The 19,178-nt window shown below is 42.9% G+C and overlaps 1 protein-coding gene across 1 annotated transcript in view; it reads right to left on the bottom strand.

Annotated features, from left to right (window-relative positions):
• CTTNBP2 (cortactin binding protein 2) overlaps nucleotides 1-19,178 on the bottom strand; it is a 185,674-nt gene that overhangs the window by 166,145 nt on the left and 351 nt on the right. Inside the window, exon 2 of the mRNA XM_062207328.1 lies at nucleotides 6,885-6,992. Within this exon, the coding sequence (XP_062063312.1) occupies nucleotides 6,885-6,992 (108 nt within the window). The remainder of the gene's footprint in view (nucleotides 1-6,884; nucleotides 6,993-19,178) is intronic.

Raw genomic sequence — 19,178 nt, 5'->3', positions numbered from 1 at the left:
ACCAAACCCAAAATTACTAGGAGGAAAGAAATTATTAAAATGAGAGAATATATAAACAAAATTGAAACCAAAAAATGAAATCCCACTGTTGATGGGAATGTAAACTGGTACAGCCATTGCAGAAAATAGTATGGAGATACCTCAGAAATCTGAATATAAATCTACCATATGATCCAGCCATCCCACTCCTGGGAATTTACCCAAATCAAAAGAAATCAACATCTGAAAGTGTCATCTTTACCCCTATGTTCACTGCAGCACAATTCATAATAGCTAAGATATGCAATCAACCCAGATGTCTATCAGCTGTTGACTGTATAAAGAAATTATGGTATATACATACTATGAAGTACTATTCTGCTGTAAAAATAAATAAAATCTTGTCTTTTGCAACAAGATGGACACAACTGGATGCCATTATACTTCATGAAATAAACTGATCCCAGAAAGTCAGAGATCCTACGTTTTCCCTGATCTGAAGTAACTGAGTACCTGAAATGTAATGTATTGGAGTAAAATAGAGATTCAATGATGGCTCTTGTCTCTCTTAATACTATTCATTGAATTCTTTTACTTAATGTAAGGTTAACTATATGATCATTAAGAAGGCTGAAAATAGATTTTGTAAAAATTAACAGTGGTGTGAGAGGGAGGAGGAAGAAGGGTTGGAATATGGGTAAGAGGGAAGGTAAGGGGCAAAGTGTCATTATGTTCCTAAATCCATATATATGAAATACATGAAACCTGTGTAACTAAAATTAAAAAATAAAAAAGGAAGCTGGAATTGGAGGCCACGTCGGGACATGAAGTCAGGCATTCCTATATGGGATGCTGGCATTTTTTTTCAGCAGTTATTTGAAAGGCAGAGTGACAGGGAAAGAAAGATAGAGACAGAGAGTGTGTAAGGTCTTCCATCTGCTGGTTCACTCCCCATATGGCTGCAACAACCTGGGCCATGCCAAATCCAGGAGCCTGGAACCCCACCTGGGTTTCCCATGTAGGTGGCCAGGGCCCATTCTCTTGGGTTTTTTCTTCTGCTTTCCAGGCATGTAAGAAGGAAGCTGGATCAGAAATAGAGCAGCAGAGACAAACTGGCACTTGATATGGGATGCCCACATTTCAGGTGGTAGCTTAATCTACTGTACTACAATGCTGCCCCTCAAGAAACATCTCAACCCTTGCACCAAAAGCTTGCCCTGTGATGCAAATTTAAATACTGACATAATATATATTGTACATTTAGAAAGGGTCATGAAATCTGTTTAAATGGGCATTTTCAGGAGTATGTGTATTGGCACTATCACATTTGATAGGCAACAGCAGAGTTCCTGAGAGCCACATATGAGACCTGGATGAAGGTCTTGGCTCTTGGCTTCAGCCTGGCCTAGCCCTGTTTGCTGCATGCATTTGAGTGGATGAATGGATGTCAACATTCACATTCATATTCTCTCTCTCTTTCCTTCTCATTTATTATAACTTTCAAATAAATAAAACTTTTTTAAAATGGGCATTTTCCAATTAATTTGTATGTTAAGGGATGAGCATTTTACAAGAAAAATCACTGTTTCATTATGTAATGCACTTGAAGCAATAATTTAGGTTTCTTGCATTTAGGACAATAGAGTTTTAAAAGTCACATTTGCTTGAGCAGAATTCTTTTAAGCAATGTTTCCCAAGAGTGGGCAATTTGACTCCCGAGAGCACTGTGGGTTGTCAACAACTGGAAGTCACTGGTATCAAACACAAAATATCTAGTCCCTAATATCAACAGTGCTGAGATTGAGTAAACCTGCTTTGAAGCAAAATCATTCGATTTGGAAGCCAGTGAACATGTGAAGTTTTTGATAAAGAAGATCACCAAAGCAAACTCAGCACAGCAAGTCACCGTCTGAGAAAAGTACAACTCAGGCCCAAATGACACCACTCAGAACACCTCACTTTAAGCATAAAAAGTCAAGATAGGGAATTGTCTAAACTGACAATGTGGCATAATGTAGCTCCACTTGCACATACACACCTCAAGCTTTATTTTTAGGCCTATAGTAGGTACTCCACAATTACTTATTGAGGGGAGAGGGAAAGGTGTATCTTAACATTCATCAGGATACAAGATAACCTTAAACCAAGATAACGTACTTTTTAAAAAAATCTTGGCAGGTTATTAAAGTCTTACAAAGCCCAAATCCTTCTTTAACAGTAATGCGAGAGTGTAGCGTGCGCATGGGAGTTCTCACCACTGCACCTTTGTACACTGCCTCCCGTGTACATCTGCCTTTCATTTCTTCTCCATCCCCCTTAGCCGTCCCTAGCATGTGGTGCTGGTATTGATTTAGCTTTGGCCGTACAGATGAGGCTAGCTAATTCCCTAAGGAAAGAAAACCAAAGTGACCTGGGTTGTTGAATGGTCACGCGGCACCGTGCTGCCTCTCCAGTTGGGTTGCCTCAGTTGCAAAATGCTGCTTGAGAAAGAAACTTATTTAATCTATTATGTTTGAGTTTCTGTTACAGCTACTTGTACAAGGCAATTCTTCGTTTATAGATCCCTATGTCTCTAGTGCTATAAATGATTCTATCTGAGAAATGTTAAACTGGCTAATTTCAAATTTTCACTGCAAATAATAATGGACTGTACAATCACTCTATACATTAAGGTCAGAGGAAGAATTGTCAAGTCTTTGATGCAGTAAATTCTCAGAGTGGGTATTTGTTGTAGCAGTTAACACATCTCTTGGAACACCCATATCCATACCAGGGTACCTGACTTCAAGCCCTGACACCACTCCCAATTCCAACTTCCTAGTAAAGCATACCCTAGGAGGATGTGAGGGGGGCTCCAACAATTGGGAGGCACAGATGCAGTTCCAGATGCTTGGCTTCAGCCTGGCTGAGCCCCAGCTGTTGTATGTTGTATGTATTTGGGGAGTAAACCAGAGGTTGAAGATTTCTGTCTATCTTGAAAATACACATTCCTAAAACATACCACCCCATTGTTATTTCAAAAATCTAAGGGAGAAAAGAAGTCACAGAATAAGTCTCCAGATAAATGCCAAAGGAATCCATTGTTTTATGGATACAGTTCTTATACAAACTCATTTCTATGACAGCAGGCTGGGTCCTGCAGATTGTAAGCTAAGACACATAATTTTGGCTTTAAAAATGTTATAATTAAATCATTGCCATTATCTAGCCCTGTCTCCATTTGACTAACATGCCAATGAGAATATTAGTAGCAAGGGGAAAAGGGATGAAAGTGTGAATGCTGTACAGACTAAGTAGACTCCAACAGCCAATTTTTGGATATACTATGAAAAGGAATTTTGAAAATTCAGTTGAAGTTAATTCAAAAGCTCTATGTCCACTTTGGCTTTCAGAAAACATACCTGCTTCTCCTAGAACACATTCTCTATTAAACTCTGAAGTATTTTTCTTGGGATTTAATTTTAATATACACATGAGGATACTTCAAGTTCAGGGAAAAATGTAACCAAAAGAATGTATTTCCCATTAAGTTTTTAGTACTCCTCATATTTAGTAATTTACTCCTACTTTGTGTGAATGAGGGGAGAAATTATTAAGCAACAATTTCTCATCAGATCAAGTTATTTCAGTTAAGCAGCTATGCAATTCAGATTCTTCATTAATACTGCTTTTTAAAAATATAATTTTCCCCTCAATAAAAATTGATGTCTCAAATACTGTGACAATACCATACAATTTTTATACTTTTAAATGGTGGCTTAACCTGCTGCACCACAACACCTACCTATATTTTTATTTATATGTTTTACTGGAAGTTTTCCTTTTGCAAAAACAAGTATTTATTTATTTTCATTTATTTGAAAGATAGAGAAACAGAGCAAGCTTCCATCCGCTGGGTCACTTCTCAAATACCCACAACAACTGGAGCTGCACCAGGCCAAAGCCAAGAAGTAGGAACCTAATACAGGCTTCTTACAGAGGTACCAGGGACCCAAGAACTTAAGCCATGATTCACTGCCTCACAGGGACACTTCAGCAGGATGCTGGACTTGGAAGTGAAGCTGGGACTCAAACCAGCCACTCTGCTGCCTTTCATATACATAAAAGCAGCAAATCTTAAAAAATACATTATGAATTATTTACCTGTTATCATATAACATTGCAGCAATGTGTTGTTAATACATTTGTAACACGCAACTAAAAGAGAAGCATGGAGTGGGTGCTGTAGTGCAGCAGGGTAAGCAGCAGTTTGAAATGCCCACATTCCATAGTGCAGTACATGGTTTGAGTCCTGGCTATTTGGCTTCTGATCCAGCTTTGTACCTGGGAAGGCACAGAGTATTTGGGCCGTTCCACCAACAAGGGAGTCCCAGATGGAATTCCTGGTTCCTGGCTTCAGTATGGCCCAGCCTGGTCTGCTGTGGACATTTGGGGTGTAAACCAGAGGATGGACAATTTCTGTCTGTGTCTCTCCATTACTCTGCCTTTCAAACAAATAAATCTTAAGAAGAAAACCTTATTTTTGATGCAAAAAAAAGTTTAAGTTATGCATTTTTTACAATACAGTTTTCATAAACTTTTTGAAGACCCTCTCATATACATAAATTTTAAAAAATTAGCACCAAAATAAGCTTATCCTTCAATTCCATTTTTCCATGAACTTTTTGAGGCACCTTCTTGTGCATGGTTATCCATGAATTTCACTGTAAGATAGTAAATGGGATAATTATTTTAAAAGATGTGTTTCTTTATTTGAAAGTCAGGGTTACAGAGAGGGAGAGATCTTCCATCTGCTGGTTTACTCTCCAGATAGCTGCAATGGCCCAGGGCTGGGCCAGGCCAAAGCCAGGAGGCAGGAACTTCATCTTGGATACAGGGGCCCAAGCACTTTGGACATCTGCTGCTGCTTTTCCCAGGCCATTAGCAGGCAGCTGGATTTAAAGTGGAGCAGATGGGACATGAACCAGTGCCCACAATGGAGGCCGGCATTGCAGGCGGTGGCTTTTCCTGCTATGCCACAGCGCCAGCCCAGTAAGGAGTATGTAGTGAAAAGGACACCCTTGATCTGACCGATGCAGACCACTGACCTACAATATGTAACTTCCTCATAATTGGAACACTCCTTGATTCTTTGAAAAACGTTCACATTACAAGTCCAGATAATCAGCAAGCCTTGACTTCCACTCTTAACATGTTAAGGTACCACAATTAAACCAAACAGAGAAGTGCACCTGGTTTCTAAAGCGACACATAGACAACAGACTGCAATAATTACTCAAACATTCCTGTGAGTGGTGGGGAATTTCACAATGCTGACCTGACTTCTCTCATAGGTTAGCAGAACAATCGGGCTGGGGCCTTTCATTCATTGGTCCCAGCGGGCTATGCTACTGTCCTCAATAGAGGACTCTGCCCTTGGTCTGTCCTTCAGCTGAGGGTCACCCCTTGTAGTGATAAACGATTATCCCTGCATTTCTCCCAGAAAGCTCATTCAAGAAGATATGCACTGGCAATTCAATGCAACTGATCCCGATGTGGAATGGGAGGAACAGCTCTCAGAACCAGGCAGGGCAAATGTCGATGTAGCAGAACTTCCCATTCAAAAAGCAGCACCTCTTACTCAGCACTGCATTGCAGGGGGGATAACTACACTCCCATTGTTCTGAGGCAATTGTCCTCACTACACTGTGCCAACTTCATGGACCGTATATGATTTCAGGAACTACCTTCCCTTCCCCACATCCACCTTCTCCACTGTGTCTATCATTATTACCTCCTTTCTCTGCCATACAAGATCCTGACACAGGCAACAGTTGGTTAACATTTTGCAGGTTTTCAGGTATTAAAATAAACTCCATAAGACAAAATTTGAGCAAATACTCCCTGGTGAAATTAGAGAAACCCATACTTTACATATAATAAACATAACTCTTGGTCGAATGGCCAAATGCCAGGAAACACCTGACTACATACAATCAACTATAAAAGAATCAACATACACAAACTTAAGCTGATCCATATCCCAGAACAATGCCAGTTCTGAATCACCTCTTAGAAAACTATCAAGAAAGTTAACTCAAGAGTGGGCATTTGGTGTAGTAGCTTAAACTAGCACTTGGAATGCCTACATCTCACATCTGGGTGCCTGGTTTGGATTTCAGCTACTCTGCTTCTGGTCCAGCTTCCTGCTAACGCTTATCCTGGAAGGCACGTGGGAGACTCAGTCCCACGGCCCCTGGTTTCAGCCTGGTTCAGCCCTGGCTTTTTCAGCCATTTGGGGAGTGAACTAGAGGATGGAAGGTCTGTCTCTCTCCCTTTTAAATAAATAATAGTAATTCCACCAAAGAAAATTTAATCAACATTTTTTTTTTCAGAAACAAAACTTTACTGAGGCATTTAAGTATTCTTCTCCAGTTAGACAAAATAACACCATTTGAAGACACACATATAAACATATACTTGTTAATCTTATGAATCTCTGAAAACAAAACAAAAACAAATCATTTGTGATGTATAGGAAGGAAAAAGATCTATTATCCACAATATTCTTTCTAGCGGATTCTTTCAACTTTTCCTTTCTGTCCTCATATACACATAGGATGCCAAATTACCAATTTTATGAAATACATCTTTAACCAAATAAGCATGAGGCTAGGACTTCTAAACTCAGACAGCCAATTTCTCCAGTTTCCCATGTGAAACAGCATACTTTTTCTCCATCATCTCAATTGCCATCAAACTTTAGGGCTTATAGGATGACAGGTTGGTGACTGGCATGGGAGGCACCTGTTGGCTTTACAGAAGCCTTTAAGTCCATTTGATTCAAAAATTAAGGAAGCTTTGCCACCAGCTATTTGAAAAGCGAGAACCAGGCAACAGCGAGACCTGGCCTGGAGCTCTCTTACCCGCAGGGCCTCAATGACAAGGTCTCTGGCCTCCAGCTCCCCTTCCATCACGCTGAGAAGCATCCGCAGCTCTGACTTACTCAGGGTGTCCACGTCAAACTCCTTTTTCTGTAACACAAATTTTTTAAAAAGGCAATGAAAAATTAATTTCTCAGGAAGATACACGCAGCCTAAAGGCAGTCAATAAAGCATTTTCCTCTCCGTAGCTCCACGCATCCAAGAGGCACTTGAGTCTGATCAACAGCAGACCACCACACTCTCTCTGGGCAGAGAAGTGAGAACCCAAAGCCAGTCTCCCACATCTCCTTCCCAGGAGGCCTGCACACCTGCACTCACAACCTCTCCAAATTACACAGATGCAGAATCCCTGGAGCCTGCATCAAAACAGGCCTGGCAGATGTTGAGAAGTTTCTAGGGGAGCTGAGAGAACATGGAGGAGTTCCTTCTGGGAGGTTATTAATAAATTTCAGGACCTCCAATAATAACAGGTCATGTTTACAGAACACTCGGCAGCAGAGGCCATCAGCCAACAGCCTACAGATCTGGCCCACAGATGTGTGGTACTTGGGCCACAAAATGTTTCTTTCTCTCCCCCCAACCCATCCCCATTTAGGCAGCATTAGGAAACTCTAAAGATGTCACCAAAAAAATTCAAAGTCCTGGCTTGTCTTCAAAAGTCAGATGACTGGGTAACCCCGGATTCAGATTTCCATGGGGCACAATCTGCAGAGTCAAATGACAGCTGTCCCTCAGACCAAACGTGCTTTTCCTTCCACCACGCTCCCTCCCCACCCCCCACCATCACCCATGCGTGCACACACTCACACGCACCCATGCACACCTGGTCTGGCACTCTTGCTACATGTTCTCAAAGCACTTTCTTACTCAATGACTCTGCAGCTGCCTGAAACTCTAGACGGTGGGCTAGGCAGGGACCTGAGGCTGGAGTAAGTGAGGCTGAGTAAGTGAGTCAGAGCTGAAGCTCCAATAGGAGACGTCAAGGCCAGGGCCCCAAGGGTCCCAATTCCTTACCCAAAGCTCTCCAAACCTTGCCCTCTTCTTTACATTGTCATCCTGGGTGACTACATCCAATCTCACTACTTTAAATCCCACCGACCTCTCTCTTCACCACTTTTACAACTAGGTCTTCTGACACCCATTTCACAGACAAGGCTGAGAGGGGTCCCAGGCTCATGGCTGGGATCAAGTGAGTCCAAACCTACAGCTCCTTCCACAATACCCCAACCCTTTGACCAGCCAAGTCACCATCATGAGGAGGGGAAACTCACCCCCAGTGTCTCAGTACAGACAACTTCAGGTGCTGTTCTTCAGGGCATTCCAGAACATTACATTTGTGTAGCACCCAACAGATTCCAAAGTATTCTCAAAAAAATTTAATTTACATGATATCGTCATCATCATCATCATCTGTTTTTTAGTTAAGAAAACTCGGAGGAGTCAAATGTACCCATTCCCATCAAAGTAAATGGTAAAACCAGAACCAATGAGTACAACCAAGGCATGTGCCTTGTCTGCACAGCACACCAGCACAGTCCCAGTGCTCTGTGAGTTCAGAATAAGATGGCACCATTCTACCTTTCTATCCATCAGCCAGCAAGAACTGCTTTAGTGCTTACATATCTAACACCAGGCTCTCCTTGTCAGACACAAAAATAAACACAGCAAAGGCTGATTTCAAGGGCTTTTCACAAGGCATCACCAGCACTGGTGACGTTTGAGTTCCAAAGGTCTGGAAAGAGATACAGTATGGGAAACAGCATTTAGGAGGCTCTCTGAAGAATCATTTATTAAGAAATCTTGTTAAGTTCCTTCTCTTTTGCACATATGCTAGAGAGAATAGTGAGTTGAAAGGCAGAGGCTAAGGATGGAAAAGGAGAAAAGAAAAATCTCCAACAGTTCTAATGGGTGTGCAGTTCTGGGAGGCCTCTGCTTGGAAGATACATTAGCCATGTCCACTGTGAATACTAAAATCCAAAACCCAGATTTCAGACTCTGCTTCCAACACATAGACTCTCAGGTAAATCCTTAGAACTTATATATGCTCCAACTTCAGCATATATAAGAATTACCTGGAAACAAATCTTTAAAAATAAACAAAAGAGGTGGGAGACTGGCATAGTGGCACAGCAAGTCCGGCTCCCTCTTACATCCTATATTGGAGTACTTGTTCAAGTCCAAACTGCTCTGCTTCTAATCTAGTCCCCTGCTAATGACCCTAGCAAAGCAGCAGCAGATGGCCCAAGTACTTGGACCCCTGCCACCCATGTAAGAGACCAGGATGGAGCTCCTGGCTCCTGGCTTCAGCCTGGCCCAGCCATGGCCATTGTGACCATTTGGGGAATGAACCGGTAGATGAAGATCTCCCTCGTACCAACACTGCCTTTCAAATAAATAAATACATCTTGAAAAAAAATAATCACCTGGACTCACTGGCAAAAGACAGACTGCTGCCCGTCTCTTGACTCCAGAAATCCTGCCCTGCTAAGATGAGGTGGGGCTGTGAGTGTTTATTTCTGACAAGTTCCTAACACTACTGCTGGCCCAAGGACTACACTTTAAGAAACATTTCTCCAGCTTATTTGAATCTGTTTTCTCATCTGGACAATGGAAATCCTAACACCTTCCTTGCAAACTTCTTGTGATGATTGAACAAAAACATATAAATGAAGTAAGTGCAAAATAAAGGCCGGTGATTGTTATTATTAACCCAGATGTCTCATGTAAGGAGGAATGGGATGTTGGCTAGGAGCCTATTTCTTTGAAAATCCACCAGCCCAAGTCCAATAAACTGTTTATTGACGATGATGAAAGACAGACTCTTTCATCCTGGTTTTTCCCACTGAGATGGGAGAGTAAGCTGCAATTCTTACGTACTTTAGAGGGTAATGTTTTATTAATGCTGCTGCTGGTTGCTCTAAAGATTTTAATTAATTGTATATTTTATTGTCCTTGTTTCCCTCAAGCTTCACAAGCACTCTCTTTTAAAAACTAATAAATTATGAAAGACATTGCCAAGATTCTGATTCATACAGCTTGCCCTGCTTCCATCATCACCAGCATCACAACATGTGACCCTCAACCAGCTCTTCTATACAGCAACAAGAAAAAAAATCATTCAAATGAAAAAAGAATCCACTTGCTAACCTACAGATCATGTCACACAGGATGCTTAAAAAAAAAGAAAAAAAAGACATTCCATCACAGTGTCCTATAATATTTTCAGTTTTTATTTATTTTGAGAGACAGAGTTCCCATCTACTCATTTGCTTCTGAAATGCCCACAATGGTGGGAGTTGGGTCAAGACAACAGGTTTCCCATGTGAATGGCAGGGACCCAATCACTTGAGCCATCACCACTGCCTGGAGGGTCTACATTAGCAGGAAGCTGGAGTCAAGAGCCAGAGCCCAGTATCAAACTCCTGTACTCCAATTTAGACTGTGGGTATCTTAACCACCAGAACAAATGTCTAGCTGTAGTATTTTAAACAGAATGTCTTTCTGTCCATCTCTCTCCTCTTTGCACTCTCCCTCCCACTTCCCTACTAAAATACTACAAATTGCTGGTCTTCTTAGTAAAAATAGTATGGTTTTTAATTCTCCAATACCTGATGTGTCTATTCCCCATTCTGGCAAAACAGGGTGAAAGTACAAGGCAATATGCTTAAGACCCCAGGTGTTTTATAAATAAATACAAAGCACTTTGGTAGTTTTAGAAAAAAAAAAAAAAAGAACAGAACCAAAAATCCCAACATAAAACTTCATTTTTGTTTTATACGAAGTGACATTTTTATCCAATGTACATATGGAACAAAAGTACTTAGATGCAGAAAAAAATTATTAGCAAAGTCTGAGAGTGGGAAAGAATTGTTCTAAATCTTGTAATATTCATGAAGGATTACCTTAATCTAATTTTCAAAAGATAGGGGATGGAACAGATGAAAATACTGCTACTCATTAAAAAAAATAAATTGAGTCTCCATCAGGGCACTGAAAATATGACCTCCTTCAGAAAATAAACAAAATTATGACACATTCACAGACTAAGCTTTATTACTGTGTTTTTCCCAATTAAAAAATAAAAATCCAGCTCTTATGACATAAAGGAACTCCAAAACATAAAACCAGTGGTGAACACTTAGTATAGCAGTTAAGTGGCCATTGGGATCCCCACCTCCCATAGCAGAGTGCCTGGTTTGAATACCAGCTCCTCTGCTTCTGATTCAGCTTCCTGCTAATGGGCACCCCAGGAGGCAGGGAATGATGGCTCCAGTACTTGGGTCTCTGCCAGCCAGGCTAGGAGAGCCAAATGGAGTTTTGAGCTCCTGACTTCAGACTTGCCCAACCCTGCCTATGGTGGACATTTGAGGAGCAAACCAGATGGAAGATATCTGTCCATCTGTCTCTCTGCTTGACAGTCTCTGCCTTCACATTAAATGAAAATAAGTAGATACGTCTTAAGAACACATGAAACCAAACTTGCCAGATTCTATCTCCGCAGGCCACTCTTCTGCATGATATGTTTCACAGGAAAAGTCCAATACCCCTGGAAAAGAACTTTTAAAAAAATGCCCACATTGGTCTTAGCTGGGGCTGAAGCCACCTGGGAGCCAGGAACTCAATCTAGATCCTCCACATAGCTATCAGGAGCCCAATCACCTAAGCCATCACTGCTGCCTCCGGGGGTCTGTACCAGCAGGAAGCTGGAGCCGGATGCCAGAGATGATTTAAACTCAGGCACTGAGGTGGGACACGGGTGCCTTAACTGTTAGGTCAAATACCTGCCCTGTCAAAGGGCTTCTTAATGCCTAGTTTTCAAAATCAAGCACAGCAGCTTAAGTTAATCCAGACGCTTTTCATTAAACAGATACATCACCATCTTTAGGATACAAGAAATTAGGTATTTTAATTTAGTGTATGTTTGTTTATTAGAGAGAGAGGGGGAGGGAGAGGGAAGGAGGGGAAGAGGGAGGAAAGGAGGGGGGGGAGAGAGGGGGAGAGAGAGGGAGGGAGGGGGAGAGAGGGAGGGAGACACAAAACAGAACCAAAAGCTGCTAACAGCAAGTTTCCCCATGGCCCTCAGATCTTTGGTGTGACATCAGTCACACCAGGGCTGCTGTCTCAAAATCTGGTGACCAATCACAAAGTGGGACACTTTCTTGCTCTTCTCACCAACTGAAAAAAACAAACAAAAAAACAAAAAACAAACAAAAAACATTGTTCCAGTTTAAAATACAGTAGGTTGTGATAACCTTGAGCAATGAGTTTAACACGGGAGGGTGGGACAGCATCAGAGAGCAGCAGCTGGACTGGAAGGTGGGTGAGAGGAAAATGAGGTTAAGGACAGGCAGCAAGGAAGGGGTCGGGGAGAATCTGCAAAGAAGGATGAGCCAATTCATCTGCTGCACTCACAGGTTTCTCATCAGTAAAATGAGGCTACTGGCGGAAGTGATGGCTAAAATCTCCTCCAGCCTCCAGATGTCCTGATTTTGTGTATCATCAGGATAGCTAGATTACTGCACTGAGAAAATTTAGGTCATTCCCTGAGCCTAAAAGCCTTTGAGAAGAACTTGAGACAAACTGATTTTTGCCTCTGTCCTCCGAAGATAGAGCAATTACTTTCTCCTAGTTTAATAGTATGTGCTAATGATCAATAATGCATTTAGAGCCTTCTGTGCAGGCAAGACGTATGCCATGGGGGTGAATAACGGCTCTAAATAAGGGAAAGCAATGAAACTCATCTTGAAATTTTAAGGAGAAGACTAAATTTTGAAGACTATATCATTAACAGGAAAACAAATCCAGCTTTCTAGGCTCATAGAGTAAATGTACAGTCAGCAACTGTAAAGGTTTTTGTAGAGAAGTGTGTGTGTCTCATGCTTTCAAGTTAGTTTCAAATTTCCAGAATTGCCTCTTGTCTTGAGATTATTTCTTCTGATTCCTCTCTCTACCCGGAGGAGAGAGCTTTTGGGATGGGTTTACACGCATCTGATGGTGCTCTTCTAAAATCTCTTCCCTGCTCATTCACCTGAATCCTATCTTTCTTCAGTGTATCACTCAAATCTCACTTTTGTGTTGCCCTTCTAGACTCTAGCTATCTCTTATTCTTCAACTTGGTCTTTTTAGAAAGACTGATTTATTTGAAAGGCACAGAAACAGAAACAGAGAGGGAGAAACGGAGACCTTCCAGATGTTGGTTCACTCTCCAAATGGCCACAATGGCTGGGGTTGGGCCAGCCTGAAGCCAGGAGCCTGGAACTCCATCTGGGTCTCCCAAGGGACCCAGCACTCAGACCACCCTCCGTGGCCTTCCCAGGCCCATTAGCAAGGAGCTGGATCTGAAGCAGAGCATCTAGGACATGACCTGGTTCTCCCATACGGGATGCCAGCATTGTAAGTAGTGGCTTAATCTGCTTCATCCCAGCATCAGCCCCTTCAGTTGTCTGAGTTTGCTCCACTCCTTCACCTGGCAATTAATCACCTCCTACCTTGTGCATTTCCTCATAATGGTAAGTGTATTGTTTCTATTCACTGTCTTCTCATACCGCCTTCACACATCCAGGAGGTAAGAGTATCACACCTTCATGTGATTTTATCTAACAAGTGTGCCCCTCCCACCTTTTGGAATAAAGCACTCCTAGCAGGCAGTAGGAAAGACAGAAAGCACTCCAATGATGGTTCAGAAATTCCCAGCTTCCTAAGATACAAAGTTACCACCCACACTTAGGGCAACTTAGTAACTAGGCATTGGATCATTCACTCATTATTTTAAAAATCATTTAAAGTAACCCAGGGAAGCAACTCAGGGCATGCCTTGAAGCAGCACACCGAGAACACCCGGCCCACTATGCACTCAGATCAATTGGACCGCCTGGGGTCTCTCCTGCAGAACAAGCAGCTCAGTGCCCTGGAAGGAGGTAATACTGACAAGGAAACAACGTCAGGCAGGAAGGAAACTTAGTTAAAATTAATTGCAGCCATGACCAAGAGAAAGCTGGGTGAAAAGCAGAAAATGGCTCCGTTAAGGGTGGCAGCCTCTGATGCTCAAACCCAGCTCCCTCACTGCTCTCCTTTCCCATCTGCTCTCAGAGCCCATTTCCTCTTCAGATAAAGTTTCCATCCCAGCTCAGCCTTTCAGTGTCACAGCACCATGGCATGAGACCGGACCAGTTCCATGTGCAAGCAGGCATCCAGAAAGAATCATGGTCCTCTTGAAGCTTCCCATGCCTTGAAGAATGTCCACCTGATTAAGGTGGCAAATGTCAGCACGCTGATTTGCAACTGAAGGTGCTGGGCCACGGGAGGCTAAATGATATTTGCACAGTGCCAAGGCCCTTTTGTGAAAGAACTCGTGCAGGTCTTTAGAACCATTGTGTTGCTTTTCAGTGCAACACAAAAATGTCAAAACCTGTTCCACATGGTAATGTTAACTTGGCTATATTGTGCTTACTACAATAACCTTTTAAGTTGAAACTCAACCTGGTAGTTGTTTACTAAAAGTGTATTTGAAGAGAGTAAGCCCTGTCACCAAACCAGGATTTCTACGTGGATGACATAATGCTGTGTACAGCAGTAGTAATATGATCTCACTTTTGTACAAGTTATTTGTAACAGGAAACCAAAAAATTAATCCTATACTATCATTCTCTCTTGTAATTTGTTTTTTGATAAAGAAATGGAAAGCAAGAAAAGCTTCCTTTTTCAAGTCATGTAAGCCTTGCAAAGGACCCCAAAAGAGACGTAGGGAGAGACTGCTCCATCCTAGGCATGTTGAAGTTGAATTCTAGAGGGTAGGTCTTTGGGTTTAGTGAGTTAAGTCACCACTTGGGACTCCTGCATCTCATATCAGGGTGCTTGGGATGCAGTCCCAGCTTGGCTTCCAATCCAGCTTCCTGCCAATGCCCTGGAAAGTAGCAGATGATGGCTAAGTACTTGGTTCCTGGCTACCTACACGTGAGACCAGATGGAGTTCCTGGCTACTGGTTTTTGCCTGGCCCAGCCCTGGCTGCTGTGGGCATTTGGGGAGTGAACCAACAGATGGACACACTTCCCTCCCCCCTTCAAATAAATAAATGAAGCCCAAATAAACTAAAATAAGGTTGAATTCTCTCATGTTCTGGCCATTGCAGACTAAAGCTTTGCCTTACTTCTTTTTTTTCAGTCCAGTTTTCCCTTTTGTTCCCTTTTCCTGTCCCCAAACTTTCTTGTGTTTCTTCTTCAAGGTTCAACCATGCCCTCCAGCACCTTAATGAGCGATGTGGACAAATTCAGGATGGAAAGTGTGCAGGCACCATCTCACTGCCACGTCATGCCCAGCTTCAGTGCTCATTTTGTAAAGAAGAATTCCAAAGAGAAAACTAATGATGTTATTGGAGAATGACCCAAGTGCTTGGGCCCCTGCACCCGCATGGGAGACCCAGAGGAGGCTCCTGGCTCCTGTCTTCGGATCAGCTCAGCTCCAGCTATTGCGGCGGCCATTTGGGGAGTGAACCAGCGGATGGATGACCTCTCTCTCTCTACCTCTCTCTGTAACTGTCTTTCAAATAAATGAAATAAAATACAATAAAAAGAAATTAAATTCTAAACACAATGTGCAAAGTATCTGAGACAGCACTGAGAAGTATAGTTTGGAAAGGGGCACAATAAAAAATGAAAACCAGAAAAGACCAGCATCAGTGTCATCTTTCTGATTTACGGTCTATAATAATCTATTATGTTAATTATTACAAATTTCAGGCCAATAGTTTCATTATGATCTGAGAACATGCAACTATACCTGCGAATTAGTCAAGCAATGTTAAGTATTACTGACCCAAGTTCTTGCTAAGCTGTTTTTTTATTTCCTTCATTCAATAAATATTTTTGGAATACTTCCCATGTGCCTGGTACTGTGCTAAGCAATTTTTTTTTTTCAAACAAAGCTTGTACATCTATCCTTGAAGGAAGTGGCTACTCTGTCCCAGCCACAGCCTTGTGCCCACATAATCAACAGTAGACATCCCTAAGTGACATCCTAAGTGCTAAGGCTGTGAAAGGTTTTCAAACACAGGAAAATAGAATCAGTTGGCAATCTAGCCTAGGTATGCACTTGGTGTTTCTCTCAACAAAATTGCTCCCGTGAGAAATGTAACAATGAAGTCTAAACACCAGGAGCAAGTAGAAATATATGCCCTGTTAAGAAGGAAAAAAAGAAAAGAAAAAGAAAAGCCCAATGAAAAGCAGGACATTCTAAAGTGCAGGGAACATTCCAACTTCTAAGCTAATATTCTAAAGCTCATAGCTGAGACTCAAATGGAAACCTTGACACTCAACTTTGAATGAGTGTGCTGCCTGTCAGGGAGTCCTGGGAACCAGGCACAGCTGCACCCTGCTTGCCAAAGTCTCTGCCCGGCTCCTCTTTGTATCCCAAAGCCCACTCAGAGACCTTGCTTCCGTGAAACATTCCCAGGCCCCTCTACCAGGAACCTTCTCCAGGGCTCTTCTCCCCATAATCCTAATGCCTCTCAGGACACCACTCTACCTGCTTTGAATTCATATGGGGATCAGTTTCTCCAGCTGCGATCTAAAGGAAGGCAGCAGAGCTCTTACTCTGGAGGTGCTCATCCAGGTGAGCACTCGGGAATGCGGATCAAACCCGCAATAGTTCTTCCTTAAAGATCATGCTGGCAAACTTTAAACATTCTATAGCTACTACAACAGGCTTTTTTTAAGAAAGTTTAGCAAAATTGACTAAGAAGGTTCTTTTTCTTATATCTACATTAAATACTATCACCTGAAAGACAAAGAAAGGTCGGTGTCAGGTATTAACTTATTTACCATTACTGTTGTGCATTTTTCACAAAATCATTGTCTAAGTTTTTCCTCGTTGCTATCACCATGACAACAAATTTTATACCTACTTTGCAGTGTATTAGCTGCTCCAGAAAAGCCCAGAATGACAAGAATGTTGGTTGGCTTCCCAAATATAGCTCTAAAAAGATCTCCATTTTCCTCTTGCTCCTAAATTCTTTGGTGACAATAAAAAGCAGGAAGATTTGTTTTCCATACTGCCTTATCCATTAGGAGTTATTTTCAGAGTAGAAATAGCAATATGGCCTATAAAAGTCATCACATTTGGCTGAGGCACTGAAAATAACCCAGGTCTCCCTGCATGGTTCGCAGCAAAAACTATTAATATGATCCTACTGAATAATGTAGCTGTTAGCCAGCTTACACTTAGCTGCTTAAATCCGGCAAGCAACCGAAGAACAAGGATCACAAACTAAATTTAAAACACCCCACTGAAAATGATATTAAACTGAAAACTATAAATTGAACTTGTTTCTAAGCAACAATCTAAATAGCCAAAACTTAGCGAAACACTCACTTTCAAAAATAGCCTACTGCTTTGGAGATTCCATTGGCTCATGACTGCCAAATGTATATATGAAAAACGCCCAGTATGTAAACCAATTTGCAATGAAATAAACCTCTAAAATGCAAAACAGAATTGCTCACTAAAATGAAACAGAAATTGTGTTCAGTTAACAAAAGGCATGAAGATGTCTTTGATTTTTAATCACTCGAGAAGGAGCAAATATGACAAGTATCATTTTCCTATTTAGCCTTTCTTTAAAAATCAGTGTTCTAGATCAAGTGACTAAAATAAAAAGTTCGGTCTACTGCATAAAAAGCCATTAACATATTATTCAAAGTCAAAGTTATTTTAAAAAACGATTAAGTGAAGAATCTTTATTCGTGTTATTTCTACAGAAATAAAGGAGGTTCACCTTCAGATCTTCCACGGCTATTCCCACTAACAAGGGGGAAATATGAAATCCCCAACCATCAGCAGTGAAAATCAGACCCCTGAAAATTTTAAGCAGCAGAGAAAAAACACTGACCTTGTTAAAAAAAAAAAAAAAAAAAAAAAAAAAACAAAACTGCCTGCAAGTAAGGTTTTGATTACAGCCTAACGAAATAACTATATTTCAGCTGCAGACCATACAGCAGATATTTCTGCTTGGTTTAATTGTCAGGTGATTAAAATATTGAATGAAGTAGAAAGCAGCCCATTCTCCATTCTAAACAGGGTAAACAAACAAATCCAACCCTCCAGAGGAGCAAGAAACACAAACCCCACCTCCATCCCTTTTTTCCTCTCCTCTCTCCTAACCCTCTCCTGGGAATGAAGGCACCCAACCATTCCAGCTTCCTAGAGACTGGTTGTCCTAACAGCTAGATTTCTCATGGGACTTCATAGAGGGGAACTGGCTCAGAAGTGGAGGTTTCCCCTGCAATCTTGGGAAACTTCATTTTCCATGCGAGGAATGAAAGCTCATCCCCCCCCCCCCCCAAACTTTCGATCTGAGACTTGCCAGTTTTACAAGTGGAAACCAGCAGCCCTCTCCCTTTCTCCTCTTTCCTCCTTCTTTCCCCGGCTCTGCTCTTCCTCCTCCACACCTCTCCTCTCCCTCTTCAGAAAACCCTACCTGCCGATGTGGGAGGAACTGGAAGCGGCCCCGGCGGTCCACGCCTGGCCTTGTCCTCTGCGGCTGCTCTCGCTCGGACTCGGCTGAGGTGGTGGAAGGAAGCCAGGGGGCGTCCAGCCCTGCTCACTCCATCCCACTCCGAATCTTCCGCGGGAGCCGCCGGATTGGGCCAAGAGTGGGAGGTACTCCCGGATCTGCCTTTCTTTGCAGATCCTTGCAACTCCCGCGAAGCGGCTCTCCAAACCTCGAGCATGTTTCCCACCCAGGAAATGTGGGTGCAGCCCTCCCTCAAGGTAAGCGCTGGAACCCACCAGTGTGGGGAGCCTCTGCGCCCGCGGGTTTCCAGCGGCGAAAGTGTGGACCAGGTGTAAGCCGGGTAGAACAATGTCAGGAAACCAGGTGCAGGACATGACGCCCAGGACGACCCCTCCCCACCCCTCAGCCAACAGCAGCCAAGTGAGGGGGCCGCTAGGATCCCCAGTGCTGGCGCCGCGCCCACCGCGGGATGTCCACAGCTGGGCACCGGGCCGCTCCCACGGGGCCTCGGGCAGGCACGCGAACACACACACAATGGGCATCCCCACACCTGCTCGGCGACGGCCCCGCTCCCCCGGGGCCACCGAGCGGTGCCAGGCACCCCCGAGACACGCGCTCAACGGCGCGCGCAGTGCCAGGGGGACAATGCCGGGGTCGCCTTCGCCGGGCAGCACACCCGACCCTCGACTCCATCTCCAAGTGAGCACAGCAGAGGGAGTGGGCGTGAGGGTCACACGGGACGCACCCAGGGAGCCTTGAGACCGGGGCT

The sequence above is a fragment of the Lepus europaeus genome, chromosome 1, assembly GCF_033115175.1.
Source record: "Lepus europaeus isolate LE1 chromosome 1, mLepTim1.pri, whole genome shotgun sequence".
In the NCBI taxonomy this organism is placed as follows: domain Eukaryota; kingdom Metazoa; phylum Chordata; class Mammalia; order Lagomorpha; family Leporidae; genus Lepus; species Lepus europaeus.
The sequence above is the reverse complement of the archived record's forward strand: the minus strand, read 5'-3'. Positions and strand labels throughout refer to the sequence as shown.